Source organism: Chroicocephalus ridibundus, chromosome 3, assembly GCF_963924245.1.
Source record: "Chroicocephalus ridibundus chromosome 3, bChrRid1.1, whole genome shotgun sequence".
Classification (NCBI taxonomy): domain Eukaryota; kingdom Metazoa; phylum Chordata; class Aves; order Charadriiformes; family Laridae; genus Chroicocephalus; species Chroicocephalus ridibundus.
This window is the reverse complement of record NC_086286.1, coordinates 50,673,200-50,699,040: the sequence shown is the minus strand read 5'-3', so window position 1 is coordinate 50,699,040 and position 25,841 is coordinate 50,673,200. Positions and strand designations below refer to the sequence as shown.

Genomic DNA, 25,841 nt, shown 5'->3' with positions numbered 1-25,841 from the left:
TACATATTAGTTCAAAACCTTTATAAAGATCAAGCACTGACATTTCCAGTTTTTTCCTCCCACTACAGGGGAAGATCATCCCATCCTAAACTGTTAAAAAACATAGAGTTCTGGTTTACATCCAGTTGATGTTCTTTATGCTCAGGATGTTCCAGGTTTTTATTGGACCCCCACTGTGTGTGTGTGTGTAGGAAGGGGGGAGAGAAAAAAGGAAAAAAAAAAAGATCTGTTTTATGCAATGTTGATAATTTCTATTTTACTGCATGTGTTAAAATTTGATGCCAAAAGATAGTAATCTTTCCTGACCGTTTTTAATTATATCACATTACTTTCTGCAGCAAGTAAATGACACAACAGTCCTGCTTGAAGTTCTCCTTTAGTTTTTAGACGTGCACTCCCCCACTTACCCATAGCTTTCCACAGTTTACCAGACATCAGATTGCATAATCATAAAAGCATCAATAAGCTTCATAAATCCTAAGAGGGATGTCAGGCTAGCAGTCTATATTTTAATGACAGATGAAAAAAAAAAAAAATCACGTAAATCATGTTAATGCACAGAAACATATTGGACTGGATAATATCTGAAGACATAATCTTTCTGGGAAACAGATAAATCTTCCAGTCAAGACAGTCTGGATCTGGCTATGGCAATACTATGATTGCTGGGCAGTATATAGAAGATAGGTCTTCTAAATTTTGCAGGCAATTAGAAATTCAACAGGGTCAACAGTAAGAGCTCCCAGGCCTTCCATCATCATCCCAGTGACCTGGGATGTCCATGTTCCATGCAGAGATGCCTTCCCTGCCCCTACAGCCAGCCAACAACCCTAAAAGCAATGAACATAGACAGAAACAGAAACCTTTGCATATCTTTGTTAATACAGCAAGGGCAGTTTTTCTTGATTCTGATGCACTTTTTCTTGTGCAGGAGACCTAAGTCAAGTGTGAGCGTATAGAATTATGCACGTAAATTTGCAAACTGGCATCTAAACAATTGTCCTGGGTTTTTTTTTTCTGAAATATTAAGAAGAGACTCATATTTTCAAAATTTCAGTGAATTGGTGGTTATGCTCTTGAAAAAGAAAAAAATATTTGGAATATAGATGGTAAAGAAAGTTATTCCATCACTCCAAGGATATCAACCAAACAATTTTGCAAGGTTAAGAACTCCTTATGTCTTCATCTGTGAGCTGATAAAAACTCTTGAAAACACTAAGGTTAAGAAAACCAAATTTTAAGTTTTGCTCTTAATTTTAATCAAAGTCATCCAGTGAGCTGTTCTGGCAAGATTGTTGTGGTTTTATAAGACCAACTAAACTGTTCTGAGGAAAGCAATTTCCTCTTTCTTCCATGAGGTCAAATGACCAACTGTCCACCTTTCCAATAATTGAGTAAGAAGAGTTTCAAAAAGAGCCAAAAACAGTTATGGCAAAATATTCCACTGTTAATATCTTATGTGAACTGTAGAATTCTACTGCTTGATCTGGCCCCGTTCTGCACAAAACTTCTGACTGCTGTTAATGGAAATATGGACCATGGAAGGACCGATAGCCATGTAACATGAATCAGCGCTGGTGGCTGAAGTCAAAGCTTTACCTCAGTTTTCTGACATGTACATTTCTGACAGTCTGAATTCATTTCTAGATGGTCCCTGGTAGATCAGGTTATGGGCAGTCACAGTGGTTTAAATTTGGAGGGATTTTTAATGGGACGATTAAGCCCACATATGACTTTCAACTTTATTTGCCAAACCATGTATCTCTCAACAAAATCCCTGAAAAGATTGACAGCTTGTGTTACAGTTCATGCATTGCTTAATTATTTTCCTATAAATTCTTGTCTTTTTCCTTTAATTCTTCAAAAAATTGCCATGTGATGCAGGAACTTTTTGAGGCTTTATCAATAATGGTAGCATTTTCCATTTGCTACAAAAGCAAGATAAATTAAACTCCTACAGGGACTTCGTGGGAGGAGTGGAATTCACTCCAAAACCTGTGTGTTGGCCACATGTCTGCAATGCAGCTATTGCATCAGTCCAAGCCTTTACTGCAGCGCCTGCTTTTATGGACTGTTAAGGTCCCAGGTTAATGCTGTCATCCATGGATCCTTTCCCCTAGCCTGCCCTTAGTTCAATACACTGGGTTTTCTCTTTGGGACCAGTGTAGAGCCTCCTTTCCATGGAAAGCCACACCAAGGGTCGTAACTGACACAGGGGAGCTTGTTCTAGTCAAATTACGTTGCTAAAGTACATAAAACCACTTGGAGATCTTTTCATCTGCAAGATGCTGCGTATACCCCAAGTACTGTATTATTACTGGCTTGCTTTCCTCTTCACTCCACCCTGTCCATCATGCTCTGTCCTCTCTCATAACAGACTGTTCCAGATAAATGCTAGACGCTATGTTTTCCCTGCACTCTGCACTGCCTAGAAATAACATTAACTATTGTTGCCATAACGCACTAGATTTCTGTGTTACTGGAGAAGCAGCAGTGGTTGAAGAGACAGAGCACTGTTTTTCATTAAGCTATTTTTAATACCTGTTTTAGTTTAAGAACGGCAGGCCAAGTATCTGCATTCAACCACAAATAAAACTATGTTTAAATAAGATTAAGGCTGTAAATTAAATTTCAGATCTTAAATTCTCTTGGTGCATTACAAAACACAAGAGAAAAGAGAGGGCAAAGCTTAATATTCCAAACTGCTTAAAACATAGGCTTCTAGAGAAAAAAATGACTTCTTAAGGAACTTTTTTTTGGAAAAGATATGCATTTTCAGCTAAACAATTTTATTTTCAAGGTAAAAATTCAAACAACAAAAAAAAGCCTTCAAAAAGCTTAATAGTTTCGACTCAAAACTCAAAATTTTGATTGGTCTTTGTAATGCCTTGTGGGAGCTGTAATTTTAAAACTTCATTAGTTCCTTCTCTTTCACAGGCCGGGGTCCTCAGACTGACTATACATGCAGGATGTAATGGTCTCCCCTTTTTAAAAACTCAGAGATACCTCAGAAAACTTGTAGGCATCTTGTATTTTGTGGTTCCCTGGGAAGTTCAACACAAAGAAATGACTTGTTGTGAGTTTTTGGTTTTTTTCTCATTATAAATCACATTTCTTATGGAAAACAAACACTTTGAATGAAAAACATCTTTTCATTTAAAGACCTGGTTTTCCACCAAAGACCATCACGATGAAATTTTTTAACAAAGCCTATTACAGTCATAACAAGCTATGAAAAAATCTATATTATCACCACTTAAACAGTGTGTTACCTTGCTCCATTGTTTTCTTAATGTTCTTTAAACAAATGAGATCTTAATGTTCTTTAAACTTATTACTTTTATTGTCTTTCAGTGACTAAAGACAACTTATCAAAATGAAAGGACTTTTATTTTCCTCTATTTGGATGACTGCTTAGATGCAGTTTTTGTTGTTATAAATACATAAATTCCTCAAATGTGGGTGTAATGTGGGCCATAATGCTCTTGAATTGTTTTCCAGTGCACCCAGTTAGATCAGAGCAATGGACTGGTTGGTGTTTGGTCTGGGAGCAGAGGAGTATAAAGTCAAATTACTGCCTCTTGTGCCCCCAAGAGCTTAGATACAGTTTTGGCAAGAATGTAGAAAATAGTTCGTGATTGCAAGATCCTTTCAGGTTCAAATTGTAGGAAGGGTTTAGTGTCTACAATGCTTCCCCTCAGTCATTAGGCCAAATCTTCAGGTCTGTATTGAGGCAAACTGCCACCAGTGTAAGGGCTGACAAGGGTTGATCCTGTCCGATTATGTTTACGTGTCATTCAGTGAATTCAACCACAGACTCCATTAGGGTGGAGATTCTTAACAGAGGCAGGGGTGTGATTAGTTGCAGAGGTTCATGACCATCACACGCTGTCATGGTGCAGTTCACCCTTCTTTCATGACAGCACAGTGCCCAGTTATTCTGGCTGGTAAGGACGTAGCAATCCTTTCTGTTGGTTTACTTACCTAATTGGTCTGGGGAGCAGAAGTGTAAGTAACTTCTGATCTTGGATGTTTCATCTCTGACTTTCCCAAAACTACTACCATGTATCTAAAGCTATAATCTCAATAGACCTTGCTGCCTGAAGGTAATGAGAGAATAGTTATTTTCATTGCCCTCCTGTTTGGCTGAATAAAGGCTACATCCCACCTAGCTTAAGGAACTTATAATTGCAGTATTCTTGCAGTTTCTAATCAGGTTTAAAAAGCAATTTTAGATCATTTTTAGGATACGATTTTCGGTTCCTTTGAGTTGATACAACAGAGAAGCATCAAAGCCAAAAACATCAGTATAAGTGTCTGATTTGAAAGGTCACTTCCCCTTTCCCTACCAGCATCCCAAGTATGACACAGTGACTTCTAATGTAATCATACATCCTGTAGTTCATCCTGTAAACTAAGCAGTTCACTATAATAATAGCAAATGACTGTAGGAGGAGATGGTTTAGTTTCAGCAGACATGAAGCTTCATTTTACTTGGAGCTATGTAAACAGGAGTGACTCCACTGCAGTCAGAAGGGTAACACCACTAGGAGCCTTATGAGGAGAGAAGAGAATCAGGCCTGGAGGGTTTTTTTCATTTCTTTAAGTAGCTAGTATGTAGTAAATCAGTCTGCTGGATCAGTGATAATAGGACAGTCCACCGCGATCCTGCTGCTACTGCATAGTTGGAATTCCTCTCGACTTAATGGATGTGCTGTCAGTACAAGGGCTTAGCTACTCCACTTGTATGGCCAGCTGAAAGTGAACAAGTATTTTTTCTTTATTACCTTTCTGTACAACTTTATTGTCTCCAGTTGAGGTGATGTGTTTTGCACACTGAAGTCATATTCAGAAGCATTGAATATTCATTAATACCTTCATGTATGTCTCAGAATATAATAGCACATAACTAACCCTAGTGCAAGCCTGGAGGATGTCATGATGCAGTTACCTGTTCAATACACTTGTTAAAATGAGCCTGTGTGAATTTTATATGGAGCATCTCCCCTCCACAGCAAGGCAAGAGGAAAAATGCTTTGCTTCGGATCTTTTTTTCCCCCGTGCAATTGAGTGAGAAAGTTTGTGAGTCAGAATACTGTTTTTAAGATTAATTCACCTTTTTTCATACCTGCTTTTATTGGAGCCTTATGCAATTTTCTCATAATCTCTGTTATCTTTAGCATAATTGATCATCCTCACTGTTGGTTGCGGACACAATTCCCTGTTCTGTTTCTAGTCCTTTCTTTGCAGTCTGCTTTCTTTTCTGTCAATAGCTGATCTTCGCTGCATATTTCTCCATTTTTGCCTAGGTACTATTCTGCAGTCTCAAACGCTGCTGGTTTAAGCTTTTCTTGGAACACTAGTTTCTCATCTCTCATCTATTCTTCCACCTTCTCTTTTTGACTATTGCAGCCAAAAGCCAGATTGGACACCAAGCAATAAAGGCCATAGATCATGCTATGAACTTGCAGGCTGTTTTCTGAAAATGCAGTGAATCCAAAAACAAGCTGAGAGTTCTTAGGAGCAACCAGTTGAACAGTGCAATGGGTGGGAGACATAGTTTGATTTCTAGATCAAGCGAGCGTGGAAAGGTTTCATTACCTATCTATGTAGGATTTCAGAGACCGTATCAGGGATAGATACCTTGTCCGGTTGTGGTTTCTGTACTGCAAAGGAAAGGAAACTAAACTCTGGGAGCAACTAGGTGTTTGATCCTAAAGCTAGTGGACTATATGCTCAACGTTAATCCAGTGCTCTTCTAAGTAAGAATGTTTCTGTAGTCAAGGCTGTGAGTTTTTTTATGGAAGTTCATTTGTACTTTTCAAATAAAAATAAATGCAAGTGTCGTAACATCAACACTGTTAGTCTGAATGGCCAATGCTATCAGATTCTTGGCCTATATTCTGTGCCAGTTTTACTTCCTCAGGATGTCATTGGGGAGACTTAAGTAGCCTACAAAGTATTATATGCGAAAACATCTGACGTCAGCCTGTGCAGAGAGGCAGCGTGGTTTCATTGCTTACATTCGTGGCAGCTGGCCAGGAACTCCGGGGCTCTAGCCCTGGCTCTGCTTCTGGGAGGGCTGCTGCAGTCTGCACACATCAATGCAAGCAGAGGCAAAAGTTTCAGCAGAGAGATGGTTGAGATAGTGCCTAGTGCAGGCCTATTGAATACGATAAGGAGCTTTACAGATTTATATAGGGTAGGAGGTGGAAGTGAACAAAAATATGTTTTAATGACCAGTTCATATAGTTGCATTTCTCTAAATGAAAAGACACAACCGAAACCCCTTCTCTCAATTTCAATTTTGCATCTAGACTTCCTGCCTTTTGTTTTGTTTGCTGGTTTCTTTGTTTCAGTCACGTAAATCATGACACTGGATTTTCACCCTTTTTCCTTGCAACTGGTGTGACAACTTCAGAGATTCCTCCTCTTCTCTCTGCAAACTGTACCTGCCATTGCATGGTTGCAAATAAATATGCAGGCAGAATACAAGCAAAAAAAAGATGCCCATGACTTTGGTACAAGGGAGAGCCTGTGTCTTCACCTCCGTGTTATCTTTATTTAAATGAGCCTACATGGATGAGGCAAAATTTCTAGTATTCAACGGTACTTGCTATGGGACTGCACTGTAGTTATTCACAAGCATGACCCAAGGCAAGCAGGTCTGTAAATACACAGGCTTTTCCACTCTTCTTTAGCCTGTGTTTGTTCCTCCTGATTGATGAAAATAAGTCCCATTAAGGGCACTTGTGGACTTCGTTAATTATGCCAGTGGTTGATTGGTTTGGCCCAGGATGCTTTCTAACAATAGACAGATTTAATCAGGAACAGCTCTGCTTGCAACAGCTTCACAACCTCCTGGGAGCATCATGCACTGAGCTTCCTTTTGCGTTATTTTCAAGCCATGAAACAACTTTTAATCTTCCCAAATTAAAAAGAAAACAAAGGATACAATGTATAATATGTAGAAAAAATAACAGAACTGTCTTCGCATAAGCAATAAGAAAAACGATTCCTTATTAGGTGACTGAATGCCAACATTGCTGTTTCCTGTGATGCGTGTTATCTGGAAAAGTTAAATATTTAGAATCTGTTTTATTTGAACAGTTCTGCCAAAAGCAGTCCTTTGGATTTTCTCTGTTTGTTGTAGAGAGCTTCAAAATAAATGAGACCTGAGGTAGATGTGCATGTGTGTGTGGGAAGACAGCATAGGAGCAGGTCTGAAAGGGTTGAAAATATTTGTAGGAAACAAGCTAAGCAAACACTTCGAAAAATAACACTTTCTGAAACCTGCTCTTTACTCTCATGCGCAATGGATTGATGGGAAGTATTCATGCAAGGCTTATTCCATTGATGCAAGTCATTTGTGTGGTACGTTAAACACTTAAAACTAATAATCTTCTGAGCATTTAAAGTAACTAAGGGTTGTAAAGGATTAAGGATCATTAGTCACACTTGAAAATTCTGATTTTATTGGTTCATAAAGTCCTTGACTTTGCTACTATGCATCATCTAAGAAGCCTTTAAAATTATTCTGGATATGCTAGGGACCGACTCTTCTGTTGCTGATCCCTACTATGTCCAGTGGAAAGGTTCCAGTTTACAGGAGCAGAAATTGTGGCCTGGGATTTTCAGCATGATAGGGATGTTTCACTATCACACCATATTTAGCATTATCTACGCTTCAGAGAACTATTTATTTTTGAAAACAGAGATGAAAGCGGGGTGGAATTAGCATTTTTATTTTTAATTCAGGTTGCCCTTGTTTTTCTCCAAAGTTAGAAGGTAAAGCCAAGCCAAAGATTTGTCTTTTCTCTTGAAACCAAAGCACAAGCTAAGCTGTTTAACCATGGCCATATGAGAAAAGGAAAAAAAAAAAAAGCAGGAGCTACATAAAACTATATTAAAAAGTTGTTGGACCTGAAAGAAATAGTATTAGAATATTCTTATTGGCTTTTACTCTTCTTTGGCTCATCCTCTTTATTGCACACAAAACTTGGCCAAAATCAGTAAATAGTCTTCTCTATCTGAATCCTGTACCTCTCCAGTTACGAGTACTGACTTGCTACGTGGTATATAAATAGCGTGTTTTGGATGGAATGTGCTGGATTAAATTATTAAATGCTGTACAGCATTTAATGTAAGATGAGCCTTCAGATTTGTGCAGAGTTAAAGCAGTGCAGTTACCTTTTGACCAGGCTTCATGTTCACGTTATTTGCCGAATCTCATCCTGAGGACACGTGTGAATGCATTCTGGGAGCAGTGTGACTCAACAGATGAGAGCACTTTACAGAATTTGCTTCTTCCTCTGTTAAGAGTTTTCATTGCAGAACATAGTTCTTGTATTTAGAGACATAAGCAATAATATGTATGCTCATTTTCCACCTGCTTCTTGCCTTCTCTTTGGCAAGATGAAGAAGAGCAAGTCGGTATAAGTGGCTAGTTTTTGATTCGTCTGTCATTAATTAGCTTTTAAGGGTACAATTATATTCTCAGCATTACTACAATTTTAAATGTTGAGAATTTTTAAATCAAGTAGGTTTGGAGGGTGTATATCTGAGAGGCCTGGAGGTGGAATCGTCCTGCTTTGCCACAGAAGAGGCTGCAGGAATGATGGTAGCATAAACTTTTGCATTATGGCTGTCAAAGAAACACTCCCTGAAACACTGAGGAAGAAAGGAGAGTTTCTGTTTCAACAGCCTGATTAACATCTGTATTTCTGCTCAGTGTTGAAGCCCAAATCCTTACCATTCTGTAATGCCCATAGTGTCTCCTGTGAGCTAGACAGAGGTCCGTATTATATTGACCATTTTGAGATACTCTGAGACATGTAAAAGGGAACTACCTAAATGCAAAATAACATTCTAATCCTTCTAGTATTTCTGCATATTTTTTAACATTTCTACATATTCTTTATCTGTACATCTCAGATCACATTCATGTAAACCAGTCAGAAGTCTTCCTGGCTCCTGCTGGCTTCTGCAACAGTAGTCAGGGTTCATTTCCCTGTGGTCTGAGATTATTACAGTGAAATCTGAGAGAATGTAATGATCAAAAGTCCCTCTACACTTTATCACTGAGCCTTCTACCAGTGCCAAAGTGAAACACTCGGTGGGGGACACATGGACAGGCTGCAGAGTGCATGAGCAGGTTGCAGAAGGTGCCTGCACATGTAAGTGGGGAACCTAGGGAAGTCTAGCTCAGGCTACATTCAGAGTTATGCTCCTTCTTCTGTGGAGATACCGTGGCAGACCGTGGTGATACCTTCTTTGCTTGTGCTTTCCCAGGGCTTGCCTGAGCGATCAGGTGCCCTGGCAGCACATGAGGAGACAAATCCTGTCTCACGTGCCAGCGCGGGGAATTGAGATTGCTGTTTTGTGGACTGACTGTGCAGCCCACACCGCAAGCACCACAGCCACAGTAGATGGTGTAATGAAACAAAAGGTTGGTTGATTCTCATGTTCATCTTGTTTACATTTTGAATAAGTATGTGTCCAGGGGAGCTGTCTGTAAGGTGGTTGGAAATGAGCTGATACTTAGAAAATAGAGTGTAGATGGAGTGCAGCCACCTCAGGCAGGAGTTAAGCAATAAGGCTGGAAAACACTGCACGATGCCACCAGCATTAGCAGTGTGGACCAATGGCAGGAACGTGGCACAAACTGCAGCCAGCGATGCCACTGTACACCTCTGAAATTAAAATTGCTTGGGTTCCTAAGGTCAGGGATCCAAAGTCATATCCGAGCACTGATTTAAGTATCTCAGTTTCCCAAATGGTGAGCAGAAACAACTCCTGTTTCACTTGAGGGGAAGCGCTTTGTTGATAAACATTCCTGTAAGCTGGCTGGTTTATTTAAGTGCCAAAGTATGAATTTAGGCACCCCAGTTTGCACATTTTGTTTTGTAATTTTTAGTAGAGCTGTTCAAACAAATACTTACCCTCAGCTCACCTGGCAAAGACTTTCGTTTTCACAGCTCTGTGGAAAAAGTGAGCCAGCTTTATTTTCCCTTCAAATATTTCTTTAAAAATGAGAGATTTTTCCACTGGCAGAAGCCTAACACTTACTAGTCAGTATACTCATAAAGCAAGAATGGTAGTTTTGCGCAATTTGTTTAATGAACGAGCCTTTAGATTGCTATAGCAAACTGGCCAGCTAGCCACTGTGTTTGGGAAAAGTGAGTGATTTTCATTTGCTGTATTTTTGGGTGGTGGCTTTTTTGTTTGGTTGGTTTTGCAGTTTGAACCCTATGGTGCTGCTCTGCTTTGACAGGGTGAGGCAGCCATACCTAGCAATAATAGGAACCAACATTCCCTTTTACGTAGGAAAAAACAGTTTTCATCCCATTTGGCAAGTAACTGCTTTCAGTTGTATCCTTGCAGGATGGGGCAGTCTTTTGCGCAGCATCCTCTCTTGTTTTAGGGGAGCCAAGTTAACAAATTCAAGCAAGAGCACCTGGAGATGACAATACATCCTTGTTCAGCCTTGTAATTGAGTGAATGTCCTCAACTCATTGAGCAGCCTGGTCTAGTGGGAGGTGTCCCTGCCCATGGCAGGGGGGTTGGAACTAGATGATCTTCAAGGTCCCTTCCAACCCTAACCATTCTGTGATTCTATGAACAAAAGGGGATGAGGGACCTCATCTCCTCAGAAAACTAGAAGATTTTTCACTCTCCTTGTGAAGCCTGATACAATGCAATTGATGAGCTGGCTTAAAAGGATTTTTGATTTGCGTTAAGGTCGCATTCAAAGATCCAGTGTAGACAGTAGGGTGTAAACAGGCCTTGGATCAAATCTGGCTAATGCAATCCACTTTGCAAAGGCTTGCTATTTTCACACACCGCTGTTAAAGATTTAACAAAAATGTGCTACTCTTAGTTCACTGCTTCCTCACATTTCGTAGGCAGTATAATAAATGTTTGATTCAGGATGTTCAGGATATACATTTGGCTCTAATGCAAAATGCATCTTTGAAAGAACTCAGATTTAAAATCTAGTTTATACTAACTTGATGTTAGTTCTCTACAGGAGGAGTAAATGCTAATACTTAAACATTTAGAGACATATTCTGTCACACTTATAAGTGAAGACATAGCTTCTTTGTGAGTATTCATCAAGTCAGCGGACAGATTTCACACTATTGTTTTATTCAGTATAAATAAGAATCACAAAATTTAGAATTACATATTGTTTTAAACCAGGTAGGTAGTTTGGTCCCTTTAATGAGTGTGAGAACTCTGTGAAGGAGAAAGAGGATTAAAAATGAATAATCGAGCAACTTACATTAGTTATAATTCCAAGAGGAGAAATTTGAATACTTGCATAATATTTCTCAGCTCTTTAACCAAGAACTTGGGCTAGAAATTAAACAAACAAACAAGAAAACAAACAAACAAACTGCTAAAATAGCAGGCGTTTGTGGCAAAACAGTTCTTTTTCTTTTACTGAGTTGTGGTTGCAGTCTTTCTCACAGCACTCCTAGTATTTCAAATTCTAAGAAAAATAAAGAATTGCAGAGGTAATGTGCAAAACGTTCCCTAAACCAAAATGCTTTTCAAAAATCCAGTAGACAGGCGGGTTTGGATTTTGGTTAATGAGCAAGTCATCCTATTTTCATCTGTAATCTTTGTATTATGGGTCCCCAAACTTTTGCCTATTGTTAGAACCAGAATTTATGTATTGCAGAAATATTGATTTGACCTAGTGCCACTTGGCTACTCAAACACAGGGTAAAAGCTGAGAAAATAATGGTATATACAGGTAGACTGGATTGGCTGTGGCCATGTTATTTCAGGCAAAGCTAAATGGGAGCTGGTGATCTCTGTGTTCTGGATCTTTTTTTTGATGGGCTCAGTGCATTTCCAGATGATTCTCCTTGTGTATTGCAGTGTCTTTGCATATGAAACCACACAGATAAATGAGAGCATCTGTCTGTGATTTATCCTGCTTTGTTCAGTGGAGTAAAGTACATAAATTAATCTGTAGGGCTGTGTTGAAGCCGTGAGCTTTGTGTTTAGCCACAATCATCTACCCAAGCTCCAAAAGTGCAAAATAGTGATCAGCTGTACATTGAGACTACTCTGCAAATGCACACAAGGGGCCTGAAATATTTGGTTCCCACAAGTTTTTGCAAACAAGAATAAGTATGGGTAGGAATGTTGCCAGCTTTCTCCAGGCCTTGAGAACCCTCATGCTGATGTGTATCTGAACCTAATGTAAACCAAAACATGTGGCGCCAGATGAGTATTAATACTGTAATTTAGTCTTAGGTTTTGGTTGCCATCTAGATGTTGGGACTAAGGTTGCGTGTTTATCAATGCTACCTATTCCTTACAATCAGTGCTTGGTCTATGAGTAAATATTAGGCTTAATTGGAAACATACTTACACATGAATATATTCAGCTGAGGACTGATGAATTGAGGTCCATTGAATTTAGTGGGTATTTTCCCATGGATTTCTACTGGGGGAAGATTGGGACACAGAAATACTCTTTGTTTGATTTCGGTGTATGAATAGTCTTTGTAAGAAGCTAGTAGCAGGAGCAAAGCTGTTCCTGCATTTGTTTGTAGCACTGAGCTGCACTTGGTTTCTGTTAGAGATGAGTTTATTTGAAATGGTCAAGAGAGGGCAGGCAGGCAAATTCTTGTAAGAACTGGGCTTCTTAAGAAAGATTAGTGTGAGATGCCCATACTCTGGCCATAAGGCATGAGAAAATAACATTGTGTACATAAAGGTTATGATTTTGGCATCTTAAACCGCATTATACCACCTCATCTACCTCTTCAGAGAAGGAATCTGTCATGCTAGAAAGGGTCTAAACGCAGGCTGGAAACCCTGAAAGAATACGAAGCTGTGGTGTTACACCCCTCCTTCACTAGAATGAAATAATTTAAGGATTTTTTTTTTCATTTATACCTACCAAACATGCTTCCTTGGATGCTGTGTTTATAGCAGGAACAGATGCGGTGACTTCTGGGTGAGGAAATTGTTCAGTGACAGGTAAAGAACCTGATATTTTACCTGGAAGGTGCATGTTTGCTTGAGTTAGGAATAACAGGGCCACTGCTGTAATGGATCATTTTGTCATCCAGTCAACGTAAATTCTTCCCCAGGGAGAGCGTAGCTTGAATAGAAATTATCCCACTTCCCACTGCCTTTCTAAAGTGAACGTTGTGTAAGTGGAAATCCATTCAATGGATTGGAAGATGATGAAAACTATTTGAAAATATTAAAACACATTGTAATCAGTTTCCTTGGGGACTATTAACTTCAATAGCTGAAGGAGGGTTCATCCTAAGCAAATGGCTCAAATTCTTATCCCCATAAGATGTGAATTTGTTGCATAGGTGTCAATAGGATAACTATTTATCCATCCTAATTATTATGGTTTTGAAATAAACTAGCACAGAACTTGTGCAAATCGTTATTTGAAGTGTTCTGAAGGGGTCGCTATATTAGGCTTAATTAACTAGGACAGACAGATGATTTGCCTAACATTTTAATTACCAGAAATTGTCATACAATCTAAGTCTCTCTATACTGAAATTTGGACATGAATGTATTCTGTCTGTATGTCCTCTCAGAAACATAGGAGAACTGCAATATTAACTGTCTCTAATGTTACACTGCACTCCTCTGGAGCATGCGTATCACTTTTCGGAGTATTTTTGCTCACAGGTTTCTTATTTCCTGCTTTCTATAGAGGACATTGAGTTTAAAGCCCTAATAAAAGATCCCTTTACTGTGGAAACCAGGCTGTCTAAATTGTCCTTTCATGGCCCATTATGGTAATGAGAAAAGGAGAGAGAAGGAACCAACTGAAAACAGAATTTCTTGGAATGGATTCTGTTTGTCATATACACATTGTGGGGTTGAGGAAATCAAAAGGAAATGTTTGTATAGTAACAGGAAATGTTAAAGTAGTATACAGACGCCTTTGTAATTTTCTGCAGATTTGGCAACTTGTTTCCACAGAACAGACTGAAATTTAGACATAAATACAACAATTCATATTTCAGTAAAAAAAAATAATTAAATTATTTGTAATCATGAAAATTCCGCGTGTTGGCAGAAGCTGTGATAAGACACAGCACGATAACTGCCAGAATTTCTGAAACAAGGGGCTAAACCATCTCCTGTTACAAGACTAACAAGATGATTATCATAAATTACATAATGCAGTGCTTGGTGTTTTAGATATGCACAGTTACACGGTTTGTTCAGGATAACTTTTCCAGAAAAGCCATGTCTTTTCTCCTCCAGGACACCTCCTAGTAAAAATTAATTAGCAGTTTAAGTAACCCATCAGAGATGAATAAATGGAGTCTTTCATAAATAGGGATTTATTTATAATAGAATCATAGAATCTTAGAATCTTCATGGTTGGAAGGGACCTTTGAGATCATCAATATAAATAAATAATAAATTATATGTTATAGCCTACTGCTATTGAGGTATTTTTCTGTTCATGTAAATTAACTTGATTCATTGAAATGCAGGCTGGTTTTTTTAGGGAGAATTCATCATTAGCAACAAGAACTGACTCGAGATTTTATACAAACCACAAAACTTATGCACAAAGTTTGTCATTATCTGGAGTATCTTTTGCATTGACAGAAGATGCAGCATTTCAGCTGGTTATTTGTAATGGACTATGAAGGCATCTTGAACCAGAACAGTGAAAGTATGTTTAGGAGCTAACATTTAAATTAAAAAGGGAAGAAATGGAATAGCAATGTGACATAGCAAGAGCAATGTAAATTACATTTAAAGCAGGTTTTAAAACTCATTGTCATTCAAAAATTACTTTTCCGGAGTAGTAGATGGTCATTGGGTGTTACAAGGCTCTTGTAAAACAGCAAAATATACCTATTTCCTGACTTGATTGAAATTTGTGTGTTGAATCCCTAATGCTTATGAACCTGGAATAAAATAGTTTTGGGTAGAAGCTGCAGGAAGTTTTTTCAGCCAGAGATGAAGGATCCCAACCGAGCTACAGTGTGGCTCGCTAACATGGTGGACTATGTGGAAAAGATTTTTCAGCAAAGTCTAACTACTTTATTGAACTAAGATGCTTGGCAAAGCATCTGTTTTCTCCTGCAAGACAATACTGAAGGAACTAAGTAAAAGAACACCAGTGTAAGCATATTCCCTGAAAAGATGAAGCTGGAGCGTCAGTGCTTTTCTCCTCCCAGAAGGAATGTTGTTGTAGTAATGCATTCCATAGAAAGTTTGATGTATTTTAATGATTAAGGTATTTATCCTACTTTTATTGTGGCGTAGATCTTTTTCCGTACTGTTCACTTTATGAACTTCTGGCATCCATCTGTTATTGTTCCAGATCACAGTTGTTGTCAGATTGTTTGGAAAAACTGTCAGGCATTTTCTAAGTTAATGACATTTATCACTGGTTCTCCTGGCAAATGAACGTTTGTTGACCATGACTCTTCTGACATTACAAAGGCAATTATGCAGTAGTATGGTAGCTCCATGATAAGAGCTCTTAGTCATCACAGGCTACAATTACATCTTTCCAGTATTCCTGTTGTAAATAATTGAAAGAAAAGTTGGAAAGGGAATGAATGGTTCCCTCAGAGAGGAAATTACACAGAGGGGTAATATTCTGGTTCTGGGAAAAGCAGGCAGAATTATAGGTAAGCACTTTAGAGCAGTTTTCCTTTACTTTATGTAGGAACAGTATTCCAGTGGGGAAAGCAAACAGGGAAGTAGTAATGGTGGCACAAATGGTCATGTCAAAAGTGGACAAAAGCACTGGACTCTGCAGAAACGACTCACTACGCGGTATTGCCTGATAGCTCATTAGCCGTTGTGTAAAGAAGGGAAATAATAAATTATTCTGCACTTTTGGTGAATAAAATGAATGAACTGGGTTCTGCAGATATGTGATAAGTCTCAGTCAGAGTAAGAAGTTAAAGGTTGCAAGAAGGGAAAGTCCTTCACTATAGTTTCTTCTATTTTTTTTTTGTCTTGAATGCCTGTGCTGATGCTTGCTCTTAAAAGGCAGATTTTTTTTCATCACTGAAGTCCTCTCAGCTGGATTTTCACCTCAGCATTTGGTATGAATCCTGTTATTTTGTCTATTTTTCATACTTTTGCCATTAAGCACTTTTTATCTTTTTACCTTTAAACCTTCCTTTGATTACTGTCACTGGCCGTCCTGTTTCGATCCTCACTTGCAATGTTAAGTTCCACCAGTCTCCTGACTGTCCCTCCTAAAGCTATAAGCCACATTTGCAACCTTCCTTTGACCTCTCTCCCATAATACTGCTTCTCTGTACCTCAGAGACTTGAAACCAGGCATAAGGGAGGAAAAGGACAAGAGCAAACCTGACCTAGCGCACAGAGACAAATTTCTAGCTTCAGCAGCAGCTTCTAGAAATCCTTGTCTTGGCAAGTCACTCAGGAGAGTAAAGACTATTTATCTAGGTCTGTGACACCTGCTCCTAAATCACCACCATGCAGACGATTGCGCTGGCCCATGACTCCAGTGGTTTTGAGCCAGCAGTGCTGTCCTTTGCTGGTTGTTTCAGTCAGTGGAAACTAGAGCTGCCCAGAAATTAGGTCGTGTTGCTTATGCTCACAGCTGAAACAGTCTGTATCTGTGTCTGCACCGGGAATTCTCCATCACACCCTCTCTGTGCTGTTACATTTTGTCTGTCTGGATGACCTGACTATGTGGTCTCTGTACACCAATGTATTTTCTAAACAAAGCTGAGAGCATGAAAATGTATCACCCCTCTGGGTTTGCGAGAGATAATAATACCTGCACATCTGCCAGATTATGTTGCTAGTTACAAGGATGTAAAATGAGAGAAGGTCACAGTAGCTAGTGGAATGGTCCCAAGGTTTATCGGCATGAACGAGAAAAGAATTTAGTGGAGTTTAAAGAGCAGTAATGATTTCCTCCCTCTCACTGCAGCTGCTTCACCCCATTTGCTCCTTTTTGCTTGATTATATACAAAACAGAAAAAATGACCAACTAAGCTAAGTGATGCGTTTTCCAGGGTTGTCGTACCTTGTAACTTTATAATCATCATAATCCAGATTCACCGAGTGAAAGATTTATTTTGGCTACTCTAAAAGGATGTTGGAGATGGCTTTCTAATTTGTGAAACCATAGCTATTTTTGCAAAGGTTTTAACATGTAAATAATTAGCTATTTCCCTTTTTTAAAGGAGCCTTTCTGTCCTCACTACACTGATTCTCTAAGTACACTTTATTATCTAAACACTGGTGCTTTGAGAGCTATTCAATCTCTGATTATGTTAGTGGGTAGACAAAGAAAACCGTGAAGGATCGATCAATTTATCTAGCTGTCCTGCTCAAATACCATATGAAACAAAAGAGGCAAAAAAAAAATTCAACCAAAGAACTGAAAAAACACTCCATCTGTGCCTTGTAATTAAGGTAGCAAGTGATGTGCTTGTTTTTTAAACTTTCTACATGGATTGGAATAAAATACGCTGAGTCGGAAACCAGTCCGTTGTATAGATGGAATTGTGTGCCATTGAAAGTATGAAGGTGTTTAACTTCCTGCCACCTTTTTCCTTGCAACAGAAGTCTTCCCGATTTTGGTCATCTGCATTTGCAAGAAGATGGAAAGGAGCAGTAGCATTCTGGACATAACTAGTGACTTTCTGTCAGTTGTCACCTACAATTTGCAAAGCACTTTCTGAACCCTGTGGATAAGACTAAATGAGATTAGTCTGGAGATGAAACTTGTTGCAAATGCACTAGAAAATCCAGTCAGGTTTCAGCTTGTTCTTGTGAAAAATCAAGTGAAAACAGTGAAAAATCAAGTAAATCCTGCTAGAGATTCAGAGAATGCGTTTCACTAGTCTTTAACTGACTTGAAAGAAGAGCAAATGTTACACACAGATACTTTTTTATTAACATTGAAATGACTTTTCTTTCATTGAAGAGAATCGTTTATTGATTTAAATCTTCCTGTCAGTAAGTTGTATGTTTGTAGAGTGCTTATTGTTATCAACGTTCTTGTTTTTCAAATATTTTGTTTTTGCTCACTGGATTAGTCTGCAGTGCCACATATACCTGCTTAGTAGTGATCAAAAATCCGCAGCGGAGGTGTTTCTTTATAGATTGGTGTGAACTGACTGGAATTCTCAGGCACTGGGCTTTCTGCTCTTTGCCCGCTGGTTCATAGTTTTGTGTAAAGGCTAGGAATGTGTAGACACGTAAGCTTTTCTCACATCCAGAAGAGACATGGGGCATGTTGTTGTATAGGTATTACTTCATCAATAGCAGAATCACAGAAAAGAAGGTGGAATAATTTTCTCACTATTAGGAAGTTGTTCCAAAACTGGAACGAAAGAGCAGAATATAAACATCTAAATTAATATCTAGATGAATAATTCATATAAGGAATCCTAAGAAGTTTTATTTTTACTGTTCCCTCTGAAAAGAATCAGTAGTTTAGCAACTGTGCAGTGGGCGAGGATTTTTTTAAGATGGCAGAGAAGGTTTTTTGTTATCCATAGATTATGTCTATTAGAGATAGGCAAGGAGGTGTCGAGGTATTATTTGGACTGTATGATGAAGCAGCTGCATGAGAAGGAAACTGAAGTTCCTAACAGTATACAGCATAAGCCAATGTAGCTAGTATTTGAGCTGTAGCAAGCCTCTTCAAATACAATCCTTATATGCAATCAAAGAAAGATATAAAAACTGTTTGATAAAACTAGTAGGCCCTTTCCATATAGCTTCTTCAGTATTTTTTCTTTTCCTTCCAAAAGCATCGTCATGTGATCAAGAACTTCAGTCAGCCCTGGAGGAAGCTAAGCAGCCCCAGAAAGACAATGTGTTCATTCCAGAGTGTGCTCAGGGCGGCCTCTACAAACCAGTGCAGTGCCATCCTTCCACAGGCTACTGCTGGTGTGTTCTGGTGGATACGGGACGTCCCATCCCTGGAACATCAACCAGGTAAGGGAATATACATTCAGTGCTCAAAAGCCGTAGTGAGAAGATGCCTTAGTGTTCTTGTATTAGCATGTACATGTCTGTAGCTGGTGGAATTATGTCATATAGGTTTCTTCCACTGTGAAGTGAAATATTTCTAAAGAGCCATCAGAAGTTAAGGCCAGATGGCCACAGATTCTTTCACTGCAGTGTCTCAGACAGTTTGCTCCCCTAGTCCTCTATTTTACTTCTATTTTGTGCTGGGAAGCCAAGGCTTGGAGCAGGTAATGAATAAGCCTAGAGGAAACCTCATGCTCCTTAGCCTGAATATAGGAAAACCAAGTAAGATTGTCTATGACAGAAACCACATCCAACCTCAGAAATATTCAGTTAAATTTCCAGCAGCCTTCTCAGCTATTTCATATGATTGGTTTGATGGAACAACTGCTCAGGAACCCAAGAGAGGAAATATCCTTTTAGTGTGTTATTAATAGAAGCTTGGAGTTCAGTCATCTTAGCTGAGCCGGATACATGGTAAAGGGTTGTGAACCACATAGAGCAGATGTAGGCAAGGCAAGTATCAGGTTCCAAAAGATGTTATTTAGGCTGGTTATTGAGGTTTGGCCCTTGTAGGAATGCTACAGAAGCCCATTTAAAGCTGGTGGGTAGTATGGATATCTTGATGCAGTCGTAAACCTTTTCAAGCTTAAGAGAAAATCATAGTTTACCATTTGCATAAGGTTTGTGAAAAAACATTATAAGCCACTTGCTGTAAAGTGTTATATTCTTAGGGAGTGTTTTGCACATATTCTTCAAATGCTGATTTACTGATAGCTGTTTATACCATAGTCTAGACCATGCCAATTACAGTACCAGCTGAAGTGAGCATGACTTAAAGTTACTGTTGATCTGCTGTTTCTGGCAAGTTGAGATCCATAAACTGTAAAAACAAAATAGTCCATATTTGGTCCTGAAACTGTAGGATCAGTACACATGTGTGAGGATATAGAGATGCCCTCTAGAGATTCCAGAGGCTCCCTTTTCTGCTCTTCCTCTGTTCTCCACCCCTAGGATTGTTCACTTTCTTGTTTTCAGTGCTAATACTTCTTTGAATTATAGTTTAAATCATTTTATGGAGCCTTAGCTCCTATTCTCTAATTTGAGTCCAAATCATCTTCTTGTGCTTGTCAAGGAATAGGGCTTCTGCTAATTTTTTTGTAGTTCTTCTTTATGAGTATCATTTCATTATAGAACCACAGAATAGTTGAGATTGGCAGGGACCTCTAGTACAACCCCTCTACGCAAAGCAACATCAGCTAGAGTAGATTGCTCAGGACGCTGTCCAGGTGGGCTTTGAACATCTCCAAGGATGGAAAGTCCACAGCCTCTCTGGGCAGCTTGTTCTAGTGTTTGATCACCATCACAGTTTAAAAAAAAAGAAAAAGTTTTCTCTTACATTTAAATGAAATTTCCTATATTTCATTTTGTGCCCATTGCCTCTTTTCCTGTCACTGGACATCACTGCGAAGAGTCTGACTCCTTTTCTATATTTGCCCACCTTTGGATATTTATAGACATCAATAAGATCCTCCCTGAGCCTTCTCTTCCACAGGATGACCAGTCACAGCTCTCTCACCCTTTCCTTATTATGTCAGCTATTCCAGTCCTTTAATCATATTCATGGCCCTTTGCCAGACCCATTCCAGTATGTCCACGTCTCTCTTGTCTGGGGAGCCCAGAGCTGGACCAGCACTCCAGATATGTCTCACCAGTACGAATGAGAGGGGAAGGATCACCTCTCTTGACCTGCTGGCAATACTATTTCTAATGTGTCCCAGGAGGCTGTTGGCCTTCTTTGCTGCAAGGGCACATTTCTGCCTCATGCTCAGATTAGTGTCCATCAGAAGTCCCAGGCCCTTGCCGCAAAGTTGTTTTCCAGATGGTTGGCCCCCATCCCGTGCTGGTACAGGGGGTTAATCTTCCGCAGGTGTGGAAATTTTGCATTTGCCTTTTTTTTAATGTCATGAGATTCCTGACAGCCCATTTCTCCAGCCTGTTGAGGTCCTTCTCAATGGCAGCACAACCTTCTGGTGTATCAGCCACTCCTCCCAGTTTTGTATCACCTGCAAACTTGCTAGGACTGTTCTCTGTCCCAGCATCCTGGTCATTAATGAAGAGGTTAAACAATATTGGCTCTGGTATTGAACTCTGGGGTGCTCCACTGGTGACTGTTTTCCAGATGAAATTTGAGGTGCTGATCCCAACTATTTGAGACTGGCAGTTCACCCAGTTTTCAACACACCTCGCTGTTCGTTTATCTAGCACATGCTTCATTAGTTTGTCTATAAGAATGTAATCAGAGACTGTGTCAAAAGCCTTGCTAAAATTTCCATAAACGATATCTGCTCTTCTCCCCTCATCCACTGAGCAAATCATCTCGTCATAGAAGGCTACAGGGTTGGCCAAGCATGATTTTCTCCTCATAAATCCATGCTGACTGTTCTCAATCACTTTTTTGTCGTTCATATGTTTTGAAATACCTTTTAAGAGGATTTGCGCCATCACTTTCCACAGGAATTGTGGTAAGGCTGATTGGTTTGTTATTTGGCTCCTCCTTGCTCTTCTTGAAGATAGAAGTGACATTTGCTTTCTTCCAGTCCCCAGGAACCTCCCCCAGTCACTATGACCTTTCAAATGTAATTGAGAGTGGCCTCACAATGACATCAGCCAGCTCCCTCAGCACTTGTGAGTGCATTCCATCAGGTCCCATGCATTTGTGTATGTCCAGTTTGTTCAAACTATCCCTGACTTGATCCTTCTCTACCAAGGGTAAGGCTTCCTTGCTTTATGCTTTACTACTGGTCTCAGAGACCTGGGATTCCTGAAGACTGCTCTTACAAGTAAAGACCAAGGAGAAGGCGGCATTGAGTACTTCTGCCTTCTCTATGTCCTTTGTCACAAGGTCCCTTGTCCCACGCAGCAGCAGGCCCACATTTTTCCTAGTCTTCTTTTTGCTGCTGATTGGCATGTAAGAAGTCCTTGTTGCCCTTCATGTCCCTTACTAGATTTAGCTACAGGGGGCTTTGGCTTTCCTAATCCCATCCCTGCACACTTGGACAGTATCTGTATATTCCTCCTGTATCACCTGACCCCGTTTCCACCCTTTGGATGCTTCCCTTTTTAAGTCTGAATTTTGTTTGGTGCTCTTTGTTCATCTGTGCAGGCTTCCTGCCATGTCCTGCACATCGGGATAAATCATTAATGAAACTGGAGGTGGTGATCCTTGAAAATCAACCAGTTAACTGTCTTATTCATATGTATACTGTGCATGCAGTGTGTGTGATCTTGGCTTCTACTGTCATAAAGACTGGAATTCTGGACATTCCCAACCCCCTTGATGAATCACCTATGGATCCAGAATCAGTCTCTGCCTTCTTTTTTTCCTGTTTGGTCTGATGGCCTCTTGTGTTTGGTAGCTACACAGCCACTCAGCTGTGGGAGAAGAGGTGGCAGGGAGGTCTTTCACTGTGCTACACGTCTCTGAAGTTGAAAGGCTGGCAAGTCGGGTTCAATCATCTCATGCATATGGTTTAGACACAAATATTCCTTTTGCTTGATGAGTGCTCTGCCTGATGACTAATACTCAAAAGATCAACTGCTGTGGTCTTGACCGTTTCTGATTTGTTCAGCTTTGCTGGACTTACGGGCAGTTCTCAATGGAGCTCTGAGGAAGTAACATTTAGTAATATCTCCAGAGAGGACATTTCTGAGCACAGATGGAAAAGTACAGTACTCAATTTTAGGAGTTTCATACTAAATAAAAAATCACTGGTGTATTTAGGAATCTACAGTCCTGGTAAACAAGCAGGTGGTGTTACTGTCTGGAGTTGAAGAAGAGTGTCTAGACTTCATTTCTGGGAAGGATTTAAGTGGACTGGAATCCGATGAATTATTTCTTGATTTTAATTTCTTCTTCTATATTGATAAAATTAAACTTTTTTTTTCTCTAGTAGAGGGAAGTAAAGCGGGATCAGGATATGATGAGAAAGATGCAGTTGTCTTTTTGCAATTCTTTCTTATAGAATGGAAAGAGTGAACATGGGAGTCTTGCCTAGTTTAAAGAACCACGGACTCATGCAAAATGGTGTATGCTCTCTTCCAGCTTTCCACTGCAAAATACAAATTAGAAAAGTAGCTGTTAAAACTCTATTGCAGGAACTGATAGCATTAGTAGTCCTGGTAGCAAGATGGATGCATTGCATCCTGGAATTTCTTTCTGCAAATCTGGATGAAATCACTAGGGGACAACAGTGAAAGGATAGACAGATCTGGGAAGCTGTTGCGGGAACAGCTGAGCATTTTTCATGTTGTTTGTTTTGAATACATTCATCAGGATGAAATTTGTTATATCCTCAGGCTCTGAATATCACAATAAACAGTAGTCTCATTAAATTAGACCCCCAAAATAAAGGGAAGTTATTAGTACTCATTCACTTTCTAATGTACTGTATATGAAAAAAAGACAAATCATTTGTCAATGAAGGTATTCCAGAAAAAAAAAAAATAATTCTAGAGTTAAAATAAAAATAGGTGAATGAAGAACCACTCTAGAACATTTAAGGCAGTAAAATTCACAAGAAATAGGCGTAAGTCACGGTGTAAAGCTGGCTTTTATGAAAGCCTAGAGGAAATGTCCATTTGACTAAAAGGAGGTAATGTATTTAAAGGGTACAAACAACTGTTCCCCCAAAAGTCTATCAGTATGGTCCTCACCAGCTGGCTCCCAAAGCCTCTTGAACATCACAGCGTAACCCTCAGCCTTTTTGCGCAGCAGGCCCGTGAGTCTGTGTTATCACAGGCAACTTTTTAGCAACTAGGATCATGGGCAAAGTAAACCCCAATCCACTTGTACAAGATTCTCTAAACTTAAAAAAGAACATAAATCAGCTGCTTCACTGTAGAATCCCTGTGAAAGCCTCCGTCCTCTACAGCTTTGTACAGCTCAGTAAATCTCAGTGCTTCCCAGCAGGGCAGGCCCTTGCCGACTCTAGATACACATTCACTGCTAGGTATTCTTTCCCCTTTAAAATTCAAAGCAGTAACTTGGGATGTCTTTTGACTACGTTATTTTTAACGTGGCAGTGCTCCATTCTGACATGCTATCCTTTTCCCCATTTTCCCCATGAAAACTGAGGCAAGTGTGTTTTTTCTTATCAGTTCTTAGCATGGCTGTTCCTGTATGGTAAATTTCTAATGATTAATTTTGTCTTTCTTCAGTCGCCTTAAACAGTTAAACGTAGACTTTTCACATTGCAACATTTTAACACCTATTGGGCTCTAATTGATTTAGTTTGTGTACGATGAACTACGTTTGTATTTAACAAAAATAGAAGCCAAAAGGGTAGAAGAGTAGAGGCCAAAAAAGAAAGTGTAGGCACAGAGCAGTAACAATAACGGAAGAGGACGAGGGGAATGCAGAGTCAGGTATCAGATTAATTGGGGACCAGGCTGGTTGCCAGATACTGCATTAGTGAGTATTGCTCAGAGATTTTCCTTTCACTCGTTTCTTGGCTGATTGAGGTGGTCATCCATCGGGTATCTGAATCCAACCCATGCTATCAAAGCAGCTTCTATTCCTGCCGTTCTTTAGGAAAAAAAGCGCCTGTGGCTCTCCCATGTCCATGAAACAACACTGCCTTCTTGCAGCAGCCAAAATTTGATGGGCCAGTGGGCAGCATCATCAGATGATGTGGAAATAAATTAAGCACTCAAAGGAAAAATAATATTGAAGGTTTTTTCATTCTGCCTGATAATTAAGATCAGAATACTTAGGTATTGTTGTTAGGAGCAATCTGGCCTGAACCCAGGACATAGTCTCCATTTAATGCTTTTAAAAAGAATATTTTGTTCAAAAAGTTTGGATTAATATACTTTAATTAGACATATTAGTGTGCTGCTCAGTAAATGTCATTTTTGGGAACTTAGAATGGGAGAATTTCAAAGAAAGATGAGCAGTTACATAAAGTATGAAAGAACCTAGATTCAGTGAACAGGTATGTGTGTGCACACGCAGGTATGTGTGTGCACACGCAGGTATGTGGACACAAGTCGTATTACTAAGTGCATTTAACTGAGAATCAAGACTTTCTCTGAAACGCTACACACTAAATTCTGCAGCTTCAAGCTACTTTAGAAGAATAAGAAAGTAATATTTCTCAGATTCTGTCAAGCTGTGCGAAAAAACACCATGAATCGGTAGTGGAACATAAGGAAAAAGAAGAGATTCAGCAGCAGATGCTTCCACGATTCCCAGTCTTGCATAAAAGATATTGCTAGTGGTGTTGTGTAAGTCAATGTTTTTTGGAAGTGCAAATAGCACAGAATTTCTTGTTACCATCTGGAGTAACGAAGTGACTTTAAGTAAACTCAGAAAGCATAGAGGAACCAGAATATTTAAGAGATTCAGTGTTTTTCACAATCCATTTCAAGCCATTCCAGCCCAATTCCCTTCCTTCTGGAAACCATCTCCGTTCATTACTCTTGCTCAAAATGTTAGCTGTTCATGCTTAGCTCTTCTTATGTAAATGAACATTTTTTTTAGAGAGGATACAGTAGCACATGGCTTTAGAGCTGCAGCAGTAACTAACTACAGTACCTCCCTTGCTGTGATTTTGAAATTGCTTCTCTGGTGTTTCCCAACATGAATACTGGGTCAGATGTGAGAATTTGTCATAGTGTTTATGCCTTTTTGATTTGATAGGTGGGAGAAGAGCCTGACTTTGGTTTTGGTTTGGGTTTGGTTTTTTTTTTGTGGTTTTTTTTCAGAATTTTTTTTATTGTGTATTACTTTGTAGCAATTCCCCACAGTTTTCTCCTTCCTCAGTTTTCCTCCCTGTAGGATG

General features: G+C 39.4%; 1 protein-coding gene across 3 annotated transcripts in view; it reads left to right on the top strand.

The window, feature by feature from the left end:
- SMOC2 (SPARC related modular calcium binding 2) overlaps positions 1-25,841 on the top strand; it is a 148,380-nt gene that overhangs the window by 82,613 nt on the left and 39,926 nt on the right. For all 3 annotated transcript variants that reach the window (XM_063329117.1, XM_063329116.1, XM_063329115.1), the window contains exon 8: positions 18,777-18,963. In XM_063329117.1, coding sequence (XP_063185187.1) covers positions 18,777-18,963 — 187 coding nt within the window. The remainder of the gene's footprint in view (positions 1-18,776; positions 18,964-25,841) is intronic.